Source organism: Echiichthys vipera (assembly GCF_963691815.1).
Source record: "Echiichthys vipera genome assembly, chromosome: 17".
Lineage (NCBI taxonomy): Eukaryota > Metazoa > Chordata > Actinopteri > Perciformes > Trachinidae > Echiichthys > Echiichthys vipera.
Genome location: NC_139842.1, coordinates 19,418,064 through 19,437,382, shown reverse-complemented (window position 1 = coordinate 19,437,382; position 19,319 = coordinate 19,418,064). Strand labels below are relative to the sequence as shown.

Here is a 19,319-nt window from a genome sequence, read left to right as displayed (position 1 = left end):
ATGTGATGTTAATGTTATAAAGTGACAGTGACAAAAGATAATATATTGCCTGCCACAGAGGTAGGCAGTAAAAAAAAGTAAATTTCAGACCCAGTTACTGAGGCATTGATCATTTATAGTGAATACACCAGGACAATGGCTAGAGGCAATACTTTACACCAACCCACAGCTCTGAGGATCTGCTGTAATTCACCTGATGCGGAGGAAGCTAATCATCCAGATGAAATACACATTAAAAGGGAAAAACATACAAACACACCACACCACAGAGAGGATCTGAGCCACTTTGCTGCCCACATTGTCTCCTATAGCCCGTTTAATGAAGGGTATAAAGAACTGGATCTCTGTGAAAAGCTGAGCTACTGCAGCTCCAGTGTTCTCCTCCCACGCAGTGGTTCTGTCTCCCTGGTTGCTCAGCTCGGCAGATAATAGATGGACTGTTGCTGATTGTGTTATTTGCCAAGTGATCCTCTTGCGTGGGATTCATTAGGACTATGCCCAACTGTACTTTTTTTGCAGGGACAACATCTTGGTGTTGGATGTGTTTTTTGAGGCTTTGAACTACGAGACCATCGAGCAAAAAAAAGCTTACGAGGTGGCGGGCTTGCTGGGTGAGTTTTACTCAATTCCTATTATCATTTGTGCAATGTGGTGAAGTTGACACCTCTGCTGAGTCAGCAAGATGAAAAAGTTTGGTCATGCTTTAGTTTGTAGTTGTCTTGACTGCTGTAACACTGTACTGGCCTACTGAAATAAGACTATGCAAAACTACAGGCCATTCAGAATGCTGCTGCCATGGTTTTACCAAAAACTACAACTCATTTGAGTCTTTCTCTTAATTTTTTACTAACTAATGGGCTCGCCCCCTTTTGCATGAGACATTGCTTATCGTTTTATGATCCTCCACGAACGCTAAGATCCACCACAGCTGCTTTTTTTTTACTGTTCCCAAGGCCACCACAAAAAGCTTTGGGGATTTCCTTTTAGCCCCTAAACTACAAAGATATGGAACACTGCCTTTAAATATTAGACTTTGTGACTGAACGGACACTCTTAATCAACTCAACATGTATCTTTTTAGTATAGCCTATAACTGTCTGTTTTAATCTTTTGGGATTATCTCTATTTTTTCAGAAAAAAATAACACTCATTTCCTCGTTTTAGTCCTTTACCTTTATTTTCCGGTCCTGAGATCCAGTCTACGTTACAGTCACAGTCATGCTACTTTTTACTTGTGTAGATATATGGGAAATGGGCCATCCTGACTCACTGCAGCAGTTTTAGATACGGTTCAAAGATGCTTGATTGGATGGTCATGGTTAATGTGACAAGTCATCAACAAAAATGTTGCCGCTGTGAAATGGTGTGACCAAGCTTAATTTGACCATTTTTTCAGTCCTTTACAGAAGTTACAGCATCTATAAATGAGCCTCTCAACAAGCTTTACCTGAACATAAAATATGCTGTCATTTCTTCTAATATTGACTAGTTCATTGACACAAGCAGTGATCTTCAAGAGTTGAGTAACAAGAGTTACTCTTCCCCGCTCAAAACCACTCAATATCACTCTGCACTCGACTGATTTCACCCCAGCTGCATGTATCTTTATTTTAGCTCAAACCATAATCTGGCACGATGGAATGGTACACCTATATGACTTCTCAGCTTCCTTTTCAAAGTACTTTGTGAACTCTTTTGTCGAGCTCACTGTAACAGAGGATTTTTGACAGAAAATAGTGTGGGTGTGCAATTCCCAGATGCAGTCTAGGCTGGCTGGAGCAGGTTTTGAACTCATGGTGTGAACTATACCAGAGCCGAATTGTAGCGGGAGATAAGACGTCCAAGTCCCTGTGTGGACCATGTATGACCATGTATGGCCACACAGGGCCATCTCTCCTTAACTCATGTATAGGTCCTGTTTGTGCATGTGTCTATTTAAGGGCCTGTGTGTGTAACATGTATAATAATAAGAGTGAAAAAATTCAATTTCCCCGTGCAGGATAAATAAAGTAATTCTTCTTCTTCTTGTTTTCAAATGTATTTCATGAGGAAAATCTTTTCAGCAATCTTTTCAACACAATGACTAAATGAACATTATTTGTATTGATAGGTGTCTAAAAGATATAAGATAATATAAGCATACATTAACAACCTATGCTCTTCTACAATAATGATCTATAGTATTATTCTTTTCTCCTACCAAGTAGAAACTCAATTCAAACATCAAAACATTCAGCTCTATTAGGATATGGTTACTATTTTATCATTCATATCTTTCACACTTCAGACATATTCCATGTTTTCCAGGAAGAAAAGTTGTGTGCACTTAATGTAGATACGTGTTATTTAAATACAACTTTAATTTACTAATGAATTTAATTAATTTAAACTAATTTTATTTTCTTCCTGGGTTGATATGAACATGTTTCAAGTACGTTAAACAAATATTAATTGTGTGATAAGCCAAGGTGTTGCATTAGCCTCACAAGCTTATGACTAAATAAAGCCATGGTTTGTCACAGTTGGCATTACCAGTCAGGTTCAGCTGAGTCCGTTCTTATAGACTTTGGAAGGAGGCCAAGTTCCACGCCTGTAGGCCTCTGCAGAACTCTTAGGAGCTGAACTGATATATGAAAGTAATGGATGAGGTAGAGGCATAGAAACACCATGACACACAAGTGTAATTTCAAGAGCTTGTTATTTTCATATACAGCACCAGGACAATTTGGAGTGTTAATAGCAGCATTTCTACACACGTATTTTTATGCATTTTGAAGTATTCATTAGAAAAGCTGAATGTGTCACGGGGGGTGACGGTGAATTCACGGAGGATTGGACCCGAATGCAGACACGGAACTTAAGAGTCAGTTTTAACACGTTTAATAAACTTACTTTAACAAAAAGGTGCACAGAGAACAAAGGCAAACACGAAGAAACTGATACAAACTGACACGAGGCATGAACACAAGAGGCAAGGTATGCAGGGAGACATCTGGGTGGATAGAGTTTGTGTAATAATGATCCAGCACCGAATGAGACTCAGGACCGGCTTGATATACAGAGTGGCAGGTGATCAATGCTAACCAGAATCACCTGCCAGGAAAAAACAACTCGAACCAGGGAAACAGGAAGAGGAGCACGTAAAGGGAAACACTGAAAGAGGGAGACAAAATCAACGACTAAAAAAGGAGAGTAGGACTGTCCTGATCCAATCATGACAGAATGGACACAGTCAAATTTGATAAAACTTCCTCACTTACTCATAAAAGTTTGATGTTCTCATAAAAGGTGTATGTAGATCCCTTAGCATGAACATTGACTTAGCAAACATTTAACTCACGAGTGACCAGGTCTTTCCTGTAACGTGTCTTTGTCTCCGAACAACATGAAACATCTTTCCATTTTGCTCTTATAGATGGTTAGAAGACCCGGGAAACATGTTTTTTCCGGTTTAGCAACCTTTACTTCTTCTGCTCTGTTAACCGGAGGTTTACAGCCATGTGTAGCTTTTACTGACAACCTCTGAACCACGCTGTAGTCTGTCAATCCAAATAAGTTGATGGAAACACAACGGGAACGTCTTTTTTGTGACATTTCAAAAGTTTGCTTAAAATACACTTTGAAACACAACTATTGTGGTACTTACCAGACGTTAACTAGACTATGCTCAAACTGTCATGATTGACAGTTTACCTGCTGTTTACCATCACCATTATACTGCGTGTTTACTGTGCTGCGCAATTATTTTTGAGATGTGCTGTCATACAACTTTAACTGACTCATGCCAGGGACTCGGAATAAAACATCTTCCTTTTGAATGGCTTAATGATCTCTACTTATATAATGTAAGTATATACCATACATAAATAATTCTTATCTTCCTCTGTTATTTCTTTCCTCTTCTCTTCCTGTGACTGTGGTCTTCTACAGGTGATATCGGAGGCCAGATGGGTCTGTTCATTGGAGCCAGCATCCTCACCATCCTGGAGCTTTTTGACTATGCTTATGAGGTCGGTCCCAAGTAGCTGTTTTCACACTGTTGTCTTCACATAGCTGTTGAAACATCTAATTGCACCCATACATCACTCCTCGGCAGGCTCTCACAGCTTTTGTTGGTGCAATAAACTTTGATTGTTGTTGTTTTTGTTTTTTCAGTGAAGAGTTAGAGTGTTGTCCATGAAAGCTGACAAAAGAAACAATGTCACTGATACAAAAAGCAGATAAGAGCTGGATTTACTTCAGAGGCTGTCTGAGATGAAGGACTGTGTGCTGGTGCTTTTCCATTACCTTTGCTCGACTGTGTGGCCTTCTTTAGAGCTACTTATGCTTCTCTCAGCTGTACAGGGTTCTGACAAGCCCATTATAGTCTTTGCATCCCCTAGAGTTCACAGGGAAGTAAGTTTCGAGAGATTTCTTTTTCGGTGAACAGGCCGTAATGGAGTAATGAGGATAAGAAACCTTTATATCGCTGACATAAGCAGCTCTAAAGAAACTTTGAACAGCTTGAATGCTGAAATAACTGCGATGTAGTTTGTTGCAAATCTCGCCACCTAATTACTATTTTGCTTTGAAGTCAAATGTTCGTGTAGAGTCTGTAATTACAAGAATAGCTCATTGAGATCTTCTAAAGCAGACTGAATGACACAATCTATTTCCCGATCTGCAGGTGGTGAAAGACAGACTACTGGACTTACTGAGCAGAGAGGAGGAGGAGGAGAGTCATGGAGAGGATGTGGTAAGTGGGACCTTTAACCCCTCACTTGTCATTCCGCCTCACAGAGTGCCGTGTACAGTGAGTGGAGCGTGTAGATTGAGTATAATTTCACTCGCTATGACCATGCTTATCAAACCTCGCCCTATCCCTACCCATCCACACTAGCACGTAGAGACAGCTCCCTCCTAAATCTAAGACTGTGCGCAGACTGACAGTAGTTTGCCAATTTGGCAGAAAAAGCTGTGCTCTTTAAAGGGGCTCTCAATGAATCTGAACGAGGACTCTGCTGGGAGTAACTAATCTCCCCTTCACAAACACATGCATGGAAATCAAATTTTTGTTAAAGAACCAGTGTGTAGGATTTAGTAGCATCTAGCAGAGCAGACTGCAGCCAACTGAAAACCCTTTTCCTCACTCCTCCCTTTCCAAAGGGTGTAATGTAAACTACGGTGGCCTTTAGGGAACGTAAAAACTCAAAAGACCCTCTAGAGAGCCAATGTTTGGTTTATCCATTCTGGGCTACTGTAGAAACATGGCGATGCAACATGAGGGGCTCCGTTAAGGGCCCATTCTAATCTAATGAAAACACACACTCAGGGGATTATACCCAAATAAAAACATAATTGTGAATATTATATTCTATTTCTACCAATAAGTCCCTCTAAATCCTTCACTCTGTTTTGTTAAATCAACTATACCAAAAACTGCACTATGAGGAGAAAGTTGTGGTGGCGTTTGCATGACAGTACCTGCAGGGTAGTCAGTATGAATTATACATAGATAATGCTCAAAGAGTATTAACTGGACATTACTAGTAAGCTGGTAGCCAAGCAGCAGTGGAATGGCCACTGATGGTGAATTATGATTACCTTGACACACATTTAATTTGTTGACCACCTGCAAACCCGCCCGTTCTCATTTACTTTTATCAGAGCCCTCTGTGTTTGGTGTGTGGAAGGGTTTACAGAGTAAAGTCTGGTGCCAAACGCAATGATATTAGTAATGCAGTGATATTAGACACTCAGAGCAAGAGTACCAGAGTCCATGAAAGGAGCCAGGTTGGGGTGAGGGATGGGTCAAACAAACACCAGACTTTTAACCAGGAGGCTGCAGTTTGTGTCCCGCTCATGTCCCCTGCATCACTGTAGTTGTCTTGTAAAGGCACTTATACGAACCCCACCCATGATTTTTTTTCCTAACCCTAACCAAGTGGTTTTATTGCTTAAACCAAAACACTTAGTTCTATGTGAGTTCACAACGAAACAATGTGTTCCCAGTGTTTAATACAATGACCGGGAGCGTCATGCTTTTAATGGTTAGGGCTACCCAGGGCATTAATGCCAAAGGATTCTCACAAAACGGCAGCATGTGACGGGTTTGGATGAGGAACGGGTTAGCATGAGCAGTCAACCCATGAATAAAACGTGTTAACTAATTGCCCTTTTAACGACCATTCTATTGCAACTCAGTCGTGCTGGCACTAAGACAGTCTCTTTTTTACCAGAGTTCCTGTGACCCGGTGGCAAACCACACAGAGTCCATCAGCCACACTGTGACAGTCCCCCTTCAGACAACGCTGGGCACCCTGGAGGAGATTGCCTGCTGAGGCCCTCCCCCCTCTTGCCCCTCAGAGCCACGCACATCCAGAGGCTGCCTCCACTGGGTGGTGCTACATCCTCTGTTAGGGCATCCTGCAGGACCCTAACAGGGGAGGAGACGAGGACAAGAGCAGGGATTGGCCTAAGGACCGCACTGTGCTCTGTCACACCGCCCTGTCTGAGGCACTAATGGGGATTAAGGAGCTGTCGGCTGGATTTATCAGCCCTCTCTGTCACCCTGCACTGTACTGTGGTGAGAGGGTGGCCTCAACTGTGCCAAACCTGCAGTGGGGTCTGTGTCTCCACACACATGCACACAGAAAATCAGAGCCTGGGTGGGACAACTACCCATAGAGGGGGCTCACCCCTGTGCAGCATATCTATGTAACAAACATTCATATGTCGCTCACTGCCAAATGAACTGTACAAAATTGGTTTTGAACTGCATGCGTTGATCTATCTTGCTGTCTTTGCTGATGCCTACGCTGGACTGCAGTGTTGCTTTACTGTACATGTGTGCCATCTGTCTCTCTATCTGTAGGACAGGCCTGTGACAAGGGCCCAGGTGAGATATCCAACTTTGAATGTACAGATATGGTTGTTTAAAATCATAGTTCAGATGAAACCAATCCTTTGAAAACCTATTCTCATCGTCTTGAAGGGGAAGGTGGTTGGTAATGTACGGGCATTACCGAGGGGAAAACAGTAAAATCTGTACATTTTGCATATTTTTTTTGGCCTGTCAGTTTCAGTTTAGTCAGTTTGCTAAAAGGCACGTTTGCTACGTGACTCCCGGGGTATTAAGCTGTTCCCCTCAGACATCGTTAAAGTGATGTTTCACTCTTTCTGTTAATTTGTATGAATAAATTACTGGCTTCTGGCTGCTGCCCTTCACCACAGCACCCAGCTAAGGTAGAATATGAGATTATTAGCCTGCCAGACAGCGAGCCGTGTACAAAACGCTTTTGTGAAATCATTATTTTGTTAAGAAAATGTCAGGAGGATAAATCAGACAACTATTACAACTTTATCATCATGTCCTTCACCGAAAAAAAAAATCCCCAGGCTGGATGATTTTAAACAGCTTTCAGGATGATAGACATGATTACAAAAGCACCCTGAGGAGGGTTCAGGCAGGACTTTTTTGTTTGGGATACAGGGTCTGCTGTGATATGGTGTAAATATCTGTGTTTTTTTCTCATAAAAGCGGGTACCATGCAGACACGCCTGAAGCAGATCTAATCTAAAAGAATTTCAGAAAAACATCAACTCCAGGTCCAGAAGTGACTTAATATTTGTGGCATTTTTTCATAACGTTACTCTCTCAGTAGGTGAGTGTTACTTGAAAGGCAGTAACAGTTTGAGTGTACTTGAATGTCATGCTACAAACGAAGGACACCCTGCTGAATCAGCACCAGGCTTCCTTTCTCATGCAGGTCTATCTGGACCTCCAGTGTACTCAGAAACAACCATTACATATATATACCGCTCTACACAAAAAGCTTGTGTGAGATCTTACTCCATGATCATGCTAGCTTCGTCTCCGCCATCATGCTAATGTACATTACAGGTAGGAATGAATTCAAGTGATTTGTAGGTCTGAATTATGATTTCCCATCTGTGGCTCTCAACCTGCTGTCTGTGTGTACTCTCTCATGTTGTGGCTCCGGACGAACACAATCCTCAGCCGACCTGCAGGGGTGTGAGACAAACGTGTCTCGGTTCTCTTGTCGGCGACGACACTGGCTGATTCTTCGCTCTACTTTGGCTTCAATTGTTATCGCAGGACTGCGTTTCTCATTTTGTGATGCAGCATACGGTGTGTGTGTTTTTAATGTGAAACAATTAAATTAAAAAGTTGTTTTGCAGCGCTGGTGTCCTGTTGTGGCAAGGTAATTCAAACTGCTGGACATAAGTAAGCTTACTCACTTGTTTACTTATTAAAGTACAGTTATTAACAAACCAGTTGGTACACTGCATGAAAACACATAAACAATTTATAAATCAAAAACATGTACATGAAAGAAAACCAAAGGAACTCCAAGCAACAAGCTTCTAAAAATGCCAGCCTATATAAGTAGGTTTTTAAAAGTTTTTTAAAATGTGATGCAGCTGAAACAGTAAAAGCACGTTCCTGCTTCCTTTTCAGCCTGGAATGTGGGATGTAAGAGGGTGCAATACTATGGACGGCTTTGAGTGTGATTAGGAGGATCTTGAACTGAATTCTGAAGCGTACAGGAAGCCAAAATAAGTCGGACAAATTGGGGGACTTACATTGCGTAGTGTTTGTCAAAAACCTGGCTGCCCTGTTCTGAACCACTTAAATTTGAGCAATTGCAGACTCAATTTCCTCGTATTTGCTGAAACTGTCACTATATCCTGACAGCACAATGAGACCCCCACCTTCTGTTCCTGTCTGCTCCTAATGACATCTGCTAGATTCCACTGTGCTTGATCGACAGCCAAGAAGGAGTCTCTCTTACAGCTTAATGGTACCCTAAAATATGTTTCTGGAAACATTTGTGCAAGGAATAGAAAATACAGTTCATATTTGATCACCACCAATTTTTTTTATCTCATTGTGCTGTCAGGATATAGTGACAGTTTCAGCAAAAAACAACAACGTATTTTACATCTACCAACTTCAGCTTTAAACAAGAAAATGTGCAGTTACAGTAATCAAGGCGGGAATATGGATGAAGAGCTCTACGATGCTATTAGGCAAAGTTGACCTGATTCCAGGTTGCAAAAATATAAGAGGGGAATGTCATTAGTTTTGCAGGTATTTGGTCATAAACAAAGCAGATACTCTAGATATTATACGGTAGTTCATCCAGAAAGATATTCAAGATGTCAATCTCATGGCGGTGCTACAGGAAAGGTCATGGGATCTCCAGCGAGATTCGTCTTTTGCGGACCAACACAAAATTTTGTTGCAATTCATCCAGTTGTTGTTGAGATATTTCAGTCAGGACCAAAAGTGTTGTAGAGACAGACAGGGCAGCATAACCCTCCTAGAGCCGTGTGGCTAAATCAAAATAAATAAAATCAGATGGTAGATATGAATAAGCTAATGTTGAATAAAACTGAATAAGCAGGAAATAAATAGCTACAGTGCAGTGAGAGATATTAATAAATAGCCCTAAATGTATTCTCACAAAATGCAGTGGTAAACTTAAGTGTATTAAGTCTCAGTTTAAAAGTACTGGCAGGTAGAGTGAGTGTGATAGCTCACCCCAAAATAAATATCACATATTTTCCCTCATACCTGTAGTGCTTTTTATCGATCTAGTTTGTTTTAGGTGTGAGCTGCTCAGTGTTGGTGATAATGGCCATTAGATGTCTGTCTTCTCTCAAACATAATGGAACTGGATGGCACACTTTTACCTGTAGTGCTATTTCTAAATCTAGATGGTATTGGTGTGATTTGCCAAGTGTTGGAGATGTCTGCCTTCTCTCAGATATAATGGAAGCACAAAGCGCCCAACAAAATACATTTAAAAAAAAGCTCAACAGCAACGTCTCTTCCCAGAAATCATAAGCAGTTTCATGTTGGACTTCTACTTTCTACTTTCTACTGCAGGTCTCTGGATTATCTTCTAACTGTAACTGGGTCATGATTTCTGGAAAGAGACGTTGCTGTTGAGCTTTTTTGAAATGTATTTTTTTGGAGCGCTTTGTGCTTCCATTATATTTGAGAGAAGGCAGACATCTCCAACACTTGGCAAATCACGCCAATACAATCTAGATTTATAAATAGCACTACAGGTAAAAGGAAAAGTGAACTGTCCCTTTAAAGTGTTATTTCTTAGGTTTGGACTTTGACATTCTGACATAGGGGCATTCTTAATCATTGGCAAAAAGCGCCTGACAAGCCTTGCATTAAGAAGCCATAAGGGATCAAATGGACAGTAGCTTGGCAAGGTGCAATTTTCCTCTGACGTCCGTGCTAAATGCACTTAATATTGACTTAAGTGTTCACCCATTCAACGTTAAATCATTAGAGCAGCTTGGACAATGGAGAAGTCACGCCACCGAAGCGGAAAAATCAGCTTGAAACCTGATTTCCCTTGCTGCTCAGGTTTTATTAGGCTTTGCTGCTTTTAAGAAAATCCAAATGCAGCACAGCAGCAGTGAGCACAGGAACATAAAGTGTTATATCTGTCCTCTCTCCGTCGCTACATGTTTGTTTCATTAATTCAGTCTAATGCTTTCCCCTCCAGCTCAGACACGCACAAATCATATTACATGTGAATGAACCACTGCTTAAAAAGAAAGAGATTCAGCAGGATGTTTGCCTCAGAAGCAGAAGCAGGAATGCTTTTAGTAAAGATGTATTTTGGGTTGAGTGATTATCCTTAATGAAGATTAACTTCAGAGCAGCAGCTATATGTTTGGAGTTAACTATTGTAGAAAATTATCCCCACATTTTGTTTACTTAAATTAATATTCTACAATTTGCCAGAGACTCGTATATGGGAGCTGCTGCAAGCTAGGGGTTCAGCTTCAGTTCAGTTTCAGTTCATTTAGCAGATATTTAAGCAGAAGAAATTGCCTGCAGGTCAGCCATAGTGCATCAGCAACTAATTATAAACATACTGTTTGCTTTGGCGTAGTGGGAACTGCACACGGCAGAGGCTTCACAAGTACTTCAAAGAGCACTGTAGAAACAATAAAATCAAATACCCCAGTGCGTTCTTGTGTTTTGTGAATTCTTTTGAATGTTTAAGCAAGAAGAGAAAACTGTTCAGCCAAAGACAGAAAGGGAGATTGGCTCTGTACCTAATGTCAAAGTCCAGTAAGTAACAAGAGGGTTTATGCATCGAAATGTATTGGGATTCATGTGTTAAATTCAGGAGCGGGTGTTTGTAACCTATTACTTTATAAACGGAGGTGATTGCTTCTCCAGACTTTATGGATTCAGCATCTACTGGCTTTATGGATTCATTAGCATAAAAGCAACTCCTTATGTGTGCTTCTCTTTAAAATGGTAGACCTCCACTTTTGTCTGAAAGGATACATTTTGTTTTTTGTGCTTTTAGAGTGAGAAAACAAACCATCTTGCACTTCATGGCTTTCAAAAGATGAGAGAGACTGTCAAGACTACCTCTGCCGATACACACGGAGTCCCCAGCCTGACGGAGTAATAACTGAAACATTCGTAATAGTCTGCAACTTGATCTTAGTAGTATTTTTCGATATGCTACAGTTTTTACATATAATGTAAAAACGAGTACAAGCTAGGGCTGCAACTATCATTTTCTCTATCAGTTAGCCATTGATTTTCTCGATAAATAATTAAATAGATGGTCAAAAAAAAGAGAAGATATGTGTTATAATACCATAGAGGACAAAGAAAACTACCACGAGCACAGAAGTTGAAGACACAGAAACGCTAACCAATCAGAGCTGAGAAAATGGAGCTTTTCAGACAGAGGTTGAATACAGGTCTATTCAGACACACAATATGAGAAAAATAATGTGTTTTTTGAACACAAAGCATGAAAACATGTTCTAGTAGAAACCCAAAATACGAGTATGAACCTAAAAATGAGCAGAATATGTCCACTTTAACACAACTGCATTGACAGGTTAAATCAAATGTAACTTACATTACACGTGGTGCCACAGCAAACATTCATTCATTCATTCATCTTCAACCACTTGTCCCTGTCGGGGTCGCGGGGGGCTAAAGCGGATCCCAGCTGACATCGGGCGTGTGGCGGGGTACACCCTGGACAGGACGCCAGTCTATCGCAGGGCACATAGACACGAACAGAGACAGACAACCATTCACACCTACGGGCAATTTTAGAGTCATCAATTAACCTAACACGTGCATGTCTTTGGACTCTGGGAGGAAACCGGAGAAAACCCACGCAAACACGGGAGAACATGCAAATAAAATGATCAGAACCATGTGCATGTGTGTGAGAGTGCTCCCTGAAAGCATTCTAGTTTAAATGTGTTATTACTTACATTGTGAGTTTTTAACTACATTTTGTAAATGTCACTAACCACAGTCTCTGCATTGAGTTTCTACAGAAATACTTTCATCTCAGTACTTTTGCAGTTAGAATATCTCACCGATTTCCCTCCATGGATACAGAAAGCATTCACGTCAGTAAAAGCAGAACATCAAGCTGGATTAGTTTGATTTAATCTTCTCAACATTCGCAGTTAATCAGGCGTAACATGCTCGTACTCTTCATTCATGTCAGTGAGAGAAACACAGCTAGTGAGCAGATTAAAGAGAAAATGAGAGATAAATGGAGTTTTGAACAAAGAGACAGTCGCAAATGGATAATAAGACTGCTGCTGGAGAGCTGAATAGGAAAAGAAGAGAACATGTCAGGGAGAAAGATTTAATCGAAGGCGTCGTTTTCTCTTTTTCGCCAGTTGTGCCAGTCATTGACAAAGTGGATTTTTCAATTTAATTCTCCATTCTCGCATACAGTCACACAGCAGCTATTTCGCACCTGATTCCTGCAAACCTTCACCTCAGTCAGGTCAAGTTGAGGACAGTGCTGCTAACCTTGGGGTCTAATATTAATGTCCCTGTAAATTTGATGTCACAAAAGCAAAATTGGCAACATAATTGATTTTCAACTCCAAACAGATACCAAAGTTGGAGTGCTGTTGACTTCTTCTAACTGAACATGAGTGTTAGCACTGAAAGAGTCTTTTGATTAACTTTAATTAGAAAATAGTTTTTTTCTCCGATAACAGGTGTCCTACAAATACTCCCCCAGGCCGATATAACGGAGGATCAAAAATTGACTGCATTCTTTCATTTCATACACTCACTGGCTATTACCTGGGGCTATATCATATTTAATTACCTGTTGGCTTGTTTATTGCTTAAGAGTCAATTAATAATTTAATCACAAGCCACCGACTAGAGCACTCTTTTATTGTGCTCCTAACAAGCCCCTGGGAAATCAGAGGCATTTGGGATACTTAACTTGGCTAAAAATCCATTCGGCTAATGAAACGTCACATGACCGACTGTCGAGTGTCGACATTGGTGAGATCCTCCAGGGCAGTTTTAGGAGTGTTTCTGTGTGCCAGGATGATTACGGAAACAAGGCTGCAACATCCCACATGCCTCTGAAATTATCATGGCTTGACGAGCTAAAGCCCCGTGCAAATTGCCTTTAAAGAGATTTACAGGAAGACTCTGAAACTGAAGTTATAAAGTGAGGTGTGTGTTGGGGTCGTGTTCATGTTTTATAAAAATCTTGTTGGTCAGATTATGAATACAAACAGTGAACCAGACTGATGGGTTTAAAATCAACTTTGCCTGCTGACTTGTCAAACATGTCATGGTGTTATCGTTGACTTTGTCTTGAACCTTTCACAAATTTTCAGTGTTTTTGATTCAAGGCTGCACCCTGAACCAGTGGTTTTAATCCCTTACTAATACTTTATTTGAATGTATGACTTTCAGGCTCCTCATAATGGGGTATTTGTACATTAAAGAGGTACTGCACACTTACACATGTTTTTTGAGCTGTAAACTAAATTACTGTTAATATTGACATCATGACGAGATTCAAGAAAGTTGTATTTTTGTTGTCATTGAAAACCAAACCTACACCTGCAACTGTAATCGATGTCAAAACAGCAAAAAAGTTGGAAAATGTAGAACTTATATTATAAGGTAACTAAGAAAGAATATGTCAAGTTATCTTAAGCACATGCACAAAGTTGATAAAAAATGATTTGAGGTCAAATGAAACTGAAGAAAAGCTTCCCTGAAGAATGTAAATGAAGATAATGATTTAGTACAGCCACTCTGGCTGCTCTGTAACGCATATTGGTGTTTTGAGGAGCTGGATGCTAATGTCAGCATGCTAACATGATCACAGAGACAATGCTAACATCCTGATATTTAGTAAGAATGTCGTCAACATCTTTAGCATGTTAGCATTCTGTAAGGTGCACAAAGTGTGTCATTAGTTTTGCAGGTAGTTGGTCATAAATTCAGGTATATTTGAGAAGAGACGGTGCAAAAATAATTGATAAAGAAATAAACTAGCCAGAATTAGCCAAAAGGGATATTTTTCATCCGTAGTCCCTGGCCAAGGTGTTACGACAGGCTTCCTAAAATACATCAAAGCAGAAACAAACAAAAACGGGGCAAGCAGTTTTTAAGGCTTCCTAAAATACATCAAGCAAATACGGAATACAGGGCATGCAGTTCAGAGATTAGAAAAGGACACACAGTTGTTAAAAGAGTTAGAAGCAGTAAGGACATACTATAGAATTGCAGAAAGGAGCAGTAAAAAGAGAGTTCAGTGCTGCTCTGATGATGCCACAAGCTGAAAAGTTAGGGGGCGTTATAACCAAATTTTGTGCCAATTCATCGGGTAGATGTGAAGAAATGTCACAGACAGGATAAGGCTGTGTAACCACTAAAGCGTTTTGTTTTCTGAGGTATTTTTGCTTTGCAATTTGAGTGCCAGCAGCAGGGCGAAGCACTGGGCATTAATCTGCACTGAGCGCTACATGTTTTTTTTCTGGTTGCCCAGAATTGTAAACGCTCACCTTTGGGTTAAACGCTGCATTTGTCACTGTCGCAGCCATCAAATCACAATTAACTGACACATTCTACATGAACAAATGCTAAACAACAACTACAAGAGAGGATAAAATGAATACTGCTGGTCTCTGAGTATCAATGTATGAACCAACATAGACCAGCGGGTCCATCCTGTCTCCCATACGTGCTTCAACCTTCCCCTCATCCAGAGCACGGGGCGACATGTTTTCCTGCATCATAGCAACCAGATGCAACCAGCGTCACTCAGGTGAAAATATGCCGCCCCTCCAAAGTGCTATCAAGCGCTCCCAGCTGGTTGTTTCTTTAAGGGAAACAAGGACTTCAGATGGACTTCCATGGAAGTCCATCTAAAGGTTGTTGAGATAGTTAAGACTGAACCAAGGAGGTGGACCAGCCTGAATGTTACTATCCCAGCATGTGTCTCTATCTGTCATATCATGTATGTAAAACGATTTACAATTTAACTGAAGAAACACATGTGCAAGGAAGAAATGACTAATTTACTTTCCCTGTAATAACACGAGTAAATATATTGACTGTCTTTGCATCAAAACCTTAGTAAGAGAACAAAGAAACATCTCGTATCTACTGACACCATAACTGGACTTGTTATTTGAAACTGCTCGATACACAAAACTTCCTCAGTCTTCCTAGTGGAAATAAAAAAATTTAAAAATTAAAATTTCTATTTAAATTCAAATTGAACAAATGAATAATAAAAGAAACCGCAAATCCCAAAACAATCACAGTCTTGATGAAGGAATAGGTGTGTGTTGTTGTTTGTCTGTGTGCTTCTCAGTAAAATGCACCAAGGACACGAAGGGAACCTTCAGAGAAGAGCCTGCACTATTGCAATCACTCGTTCTCCAGTTCATCCATCACACAGAAAATCTACTTGCTGCGAGTTACATTATGAAAAATGTCATCTGGGGAGATTTCTGTGTGGCCTGAACGCTGTACAAACGCAGCCCTGATTAGATAAGACCGTGTGATAGTGGAGAAGCAGATCGCCGAGGCGTGTTATCAGGACCAGATGTTGAGCTCTGATTCAATAACAAGTGGCCTTTATCAGCATCACTCCTGAGAAATATGTATTTACCAGCTTTTTATTTCATCTCACATCTCACAGCACAAAAGTGAGTAAACAAAGTGGGGTGTGACATGGCCCCCGGTGCCTTGAGACAGTTAAAATCAGGATGTTAACATTATAATCACAAAACTGGTTTAGGGGGAAACATCTTTAACACCATCTCCTGCCAAAAATATCTGTCCAGCACTTGGCTGCCTCGTGTTCTTCTTGTGCCATCTAGTGGAGATAGAGTCACTTACGTCATAATATTCTCCACTGTCTCTTCTACAGTTTACCTCTGATGGCATTATAAAGACGCCATTTACTGGAAGCATGGCTGAATTCATGTCACGCATACAACTATACCCTGCCCACATGGGCTTACAAGACATACCCTAAATTCAAAAAGAAACAGTACTGGATACAAATGCTCAATGATAATGAAACAGATGAAATCAGACAACATAAAAGGAATTTACCTCAGTGTTTTGGCAACAGTAAACATAGTAAGAACAGACAGGTACAACACGAGTAAAAAAAACCACAATAAATAGAAATCTGTATAATAGAAAATAGATTTATAAACTATATCTTTATTTTTCCAATGAAATGAATGAATGCATGAATGAATGAAAAAAGCTTGGCATGTGCACACCCTTGTGCACACCCTTGTCTTCATCACCCAGTATGACATGAAACATAACTTTTGTGCGGGTGCATTTGAAAGCAGCATGGGAATGGCACACCTCGCCACTAACAATTCAAAGTGTTTATAGAGAAAACATATTCAGAGTAAAACAATGATTATAAATATCATTAATGGCTAGGAAAAAAATCTGTGTTTTACTTTTTACGACATTCTATCGGCTCCAACGGATTTAGTTTGATCTGAAGGATTATTACTTTAAGATTTCCCTTAATTAGAGCTAAGAGGCTTAGCCCAAACCATGAACAAACAACCTCAGACTAAAAGTATATCAGTGTCCACATCCAATATGGATATGGAAGTGCTTTACTGTAAGATCTTACAGAATACTCCTATAGCACTTGGATGTAGGGGAGACGGGGCTGGGTTGTCACAGTTTCCAGCTTATTCCAGCCAAACTAGAGGGCGCTGTTTCATCATGTTGATGTCAAACATTTGATGTGATGTCATAGTCATTTCTATCTGCCATTTTGTGGAAGACATAAAAATACCGAAATGAGCATCATTTTTAAGGGTCAGAGCCATTTTTGTTTTAATCAAACACGTATTAAAAAGAGGAAGGTAAGAGCTTTGATGTTGTTGTTGTGATTTTGTTTGTCTTTCTTTTGATTCCTGACCAATCTGCAAAAAAAAAGGGTGCCGCACGCCACCAGAAATGATGCTCTTGCTGTGAGGCGGTTTAAAAATACAAAGGGCTAAGTATTATATTGATTCTTTCATTTTAAAACCTTTAATGGTTTCTCTGGATTTAAAAAAACAACTAAAAAGTTACAAATGTTTTTTAAAATTTGATAACTATAGCTGATGGGGTTGACTGTCCCAATGTGTCAGAGTGTCTTTGATGTTTAATAACTTGCTGTTAAAATACGTTATAATCATAAAAAGGGATACCCATTTCAACCCAAGACCTGAAGCTTCCCTCCAACGCAGGAGTGACGATTGTAAGATGTGTTCAAGAGGAGAAAATCATGAATATAAAGTGTGACAACCAACTCCATTCTCCCCTACACATTTAGATCAAGATGTGTCAAACATGACCTTTTGTTGTATACTGAAAGGCTTTCAACATGTTTTTTTATTGTTTTATTGTATCTGTTAAACTATTAAAATAGTTTAACAGACTACTCAAGGCGCTTTCACAGTGTTTGTCACATTCCCCCATTCATTCACACAGATGGCAGTGGACATCTACATACCATCTAATCTAATCATTCACACCACATTTACACACCCCTTTGCAGCACAAGAAGCAATTCGGGGTTCAGTGTCTTGCCCAAGGACACTTCGACATGTGGACGGGGGGATCGAACCGCCCACGGCCGATCTCTCGAATGGAGGACAACCCACTCTTCTACTGAGCCACAGTCGCCCAATATATATATATATATATATATATATATATATACATATATATATATATATAAATATACATATATATACATATATATAATAAAGTTTTTAATATAATGACAGCATCTGGCAGCAGCCATGTGGTTTCTACTAAAGACAGCGAGCCCCTGGACCGACTCACTCTGCAGCTGACTAATCATCTCAATGGCAACACCTGCCATTGTCAGATCCACATCACAAACACAAACACGGGGAAAGAAGCAGATGGATCATGACTGATGAATGTTTTTTTTCTACTTTGTACTTTTTCTACTTTTCTACTTAGAAAATGTGTAAATTTAATCACACAAAGAATGACACTGATTGCAGACATTGATAGAAATCAATCTCCCTTCAGTCAATGAGTTATTTCTGGTTATTTCTTCTCTTCTTTAGAACTGTGAACCCTCGTGCTTTAGTTTTACAAGCACTTTTATGCCAAAGTGATTTGCATGTCAACCCCATAATTCAAACAGGAAAAGGAGAGAGAAGTTCACCCTCTTAAATCACAAAGGTCATCACATTCATCCCCAGAAAAAGTCCTCAGATGAGAGTCAATGTCAAAATTCCACTATATCTCCTGAATTACATCCAGTCGGGCTCATACAGAGGGGCTGCCGTGCCGAACACCATATACCTGTAATTGAATTTGGATTCAATTACAGCTCCATATATCATCATCATTATAGCCACCTCCAAGGCACTGAGTTCAAGGGCTTTTCTCATTATTATATTCTACTATTCATGCCTCGAAACACACGCAGTCACTCTTGATGTCTTAAAACTTAATGAAATTAACTTCTGCCATCCATTAATTAGGTTAACAATGTTTTTAAAAAAAAGTCTTCTAAAAACAAGCCTCATTATGGACAGAATCCAACCCCTATGAGAAACTATGAGAAAATACCATTAATCATCAATTCAAAAATAAATCCACAGCTAATTACCATTCTCTGCATGGTTCCACTCTGTGCTTTAAATATCTATTTTGTATTTGTCCTCTCTGGTTTTGTTTGGTGCCTCCGGACATTTTAAAACATCAATAGATGTTCTCAGTGTGCACAAGGACAGAAAACACTCATTTACTTTGTGCTACCAATCTGAATTATCTAACACACAACTCTCTCTCTCTCTCTCTCTCTGAATACATTTTATAACTTATTCCTCGCGAAGATTTTTCCACTGTAATTTCTTTGTATGTTTTGTACATACAAAATCTTAATTTGTTAACTAAAGCTGTAAGAAAAGCACAATATCTCCCTCTGAAATGTGGAATA

General features: G+C 39.9%; 1 protein-coding gene across 2 annotated transcripts in view; it reads left to right on the top strand.

Annotated features, from left to right (window-relative positions):
- Nucleotides 1–8,075, top strand: part of asic2 (acid-sensing (proton-gated) ion channel 2) — a gene marked incomplete at its 5' end in the record, with an annotated part of 352,313 nt that extends 344,238 nt beyond the window's left edge. For both annotated transcript variants that reach the window (XM_083930594.1, XM_083930593.1), the window contains 4 exons: nucleotides 520–611; nucleotides 3,931–4,010; nucleotides 4,667–4,735; nucleotides 6,219–8,075. In XM_083930594.1, the coding sequence (XP_083786720.1) occupies nucleotides 520–611; nucleotides 3,931–4,010; nucleotides 4,667–4,735; nucleotides 6,219–6,320 (343 nt within the window). In that variant the 3' untranslated portion in view covers nucleotides 6,321–8,075. The remainder of the gene's footprint in view (nucleotides 1–519; nucleotides 612–3,930; nucleotides 4,011–4,666; nucleotides 4,736–6,218) is intronic.
- Between the last annotated feature and the right edge of the window lie 11,244 nt (nucleotides 8,076–19,319).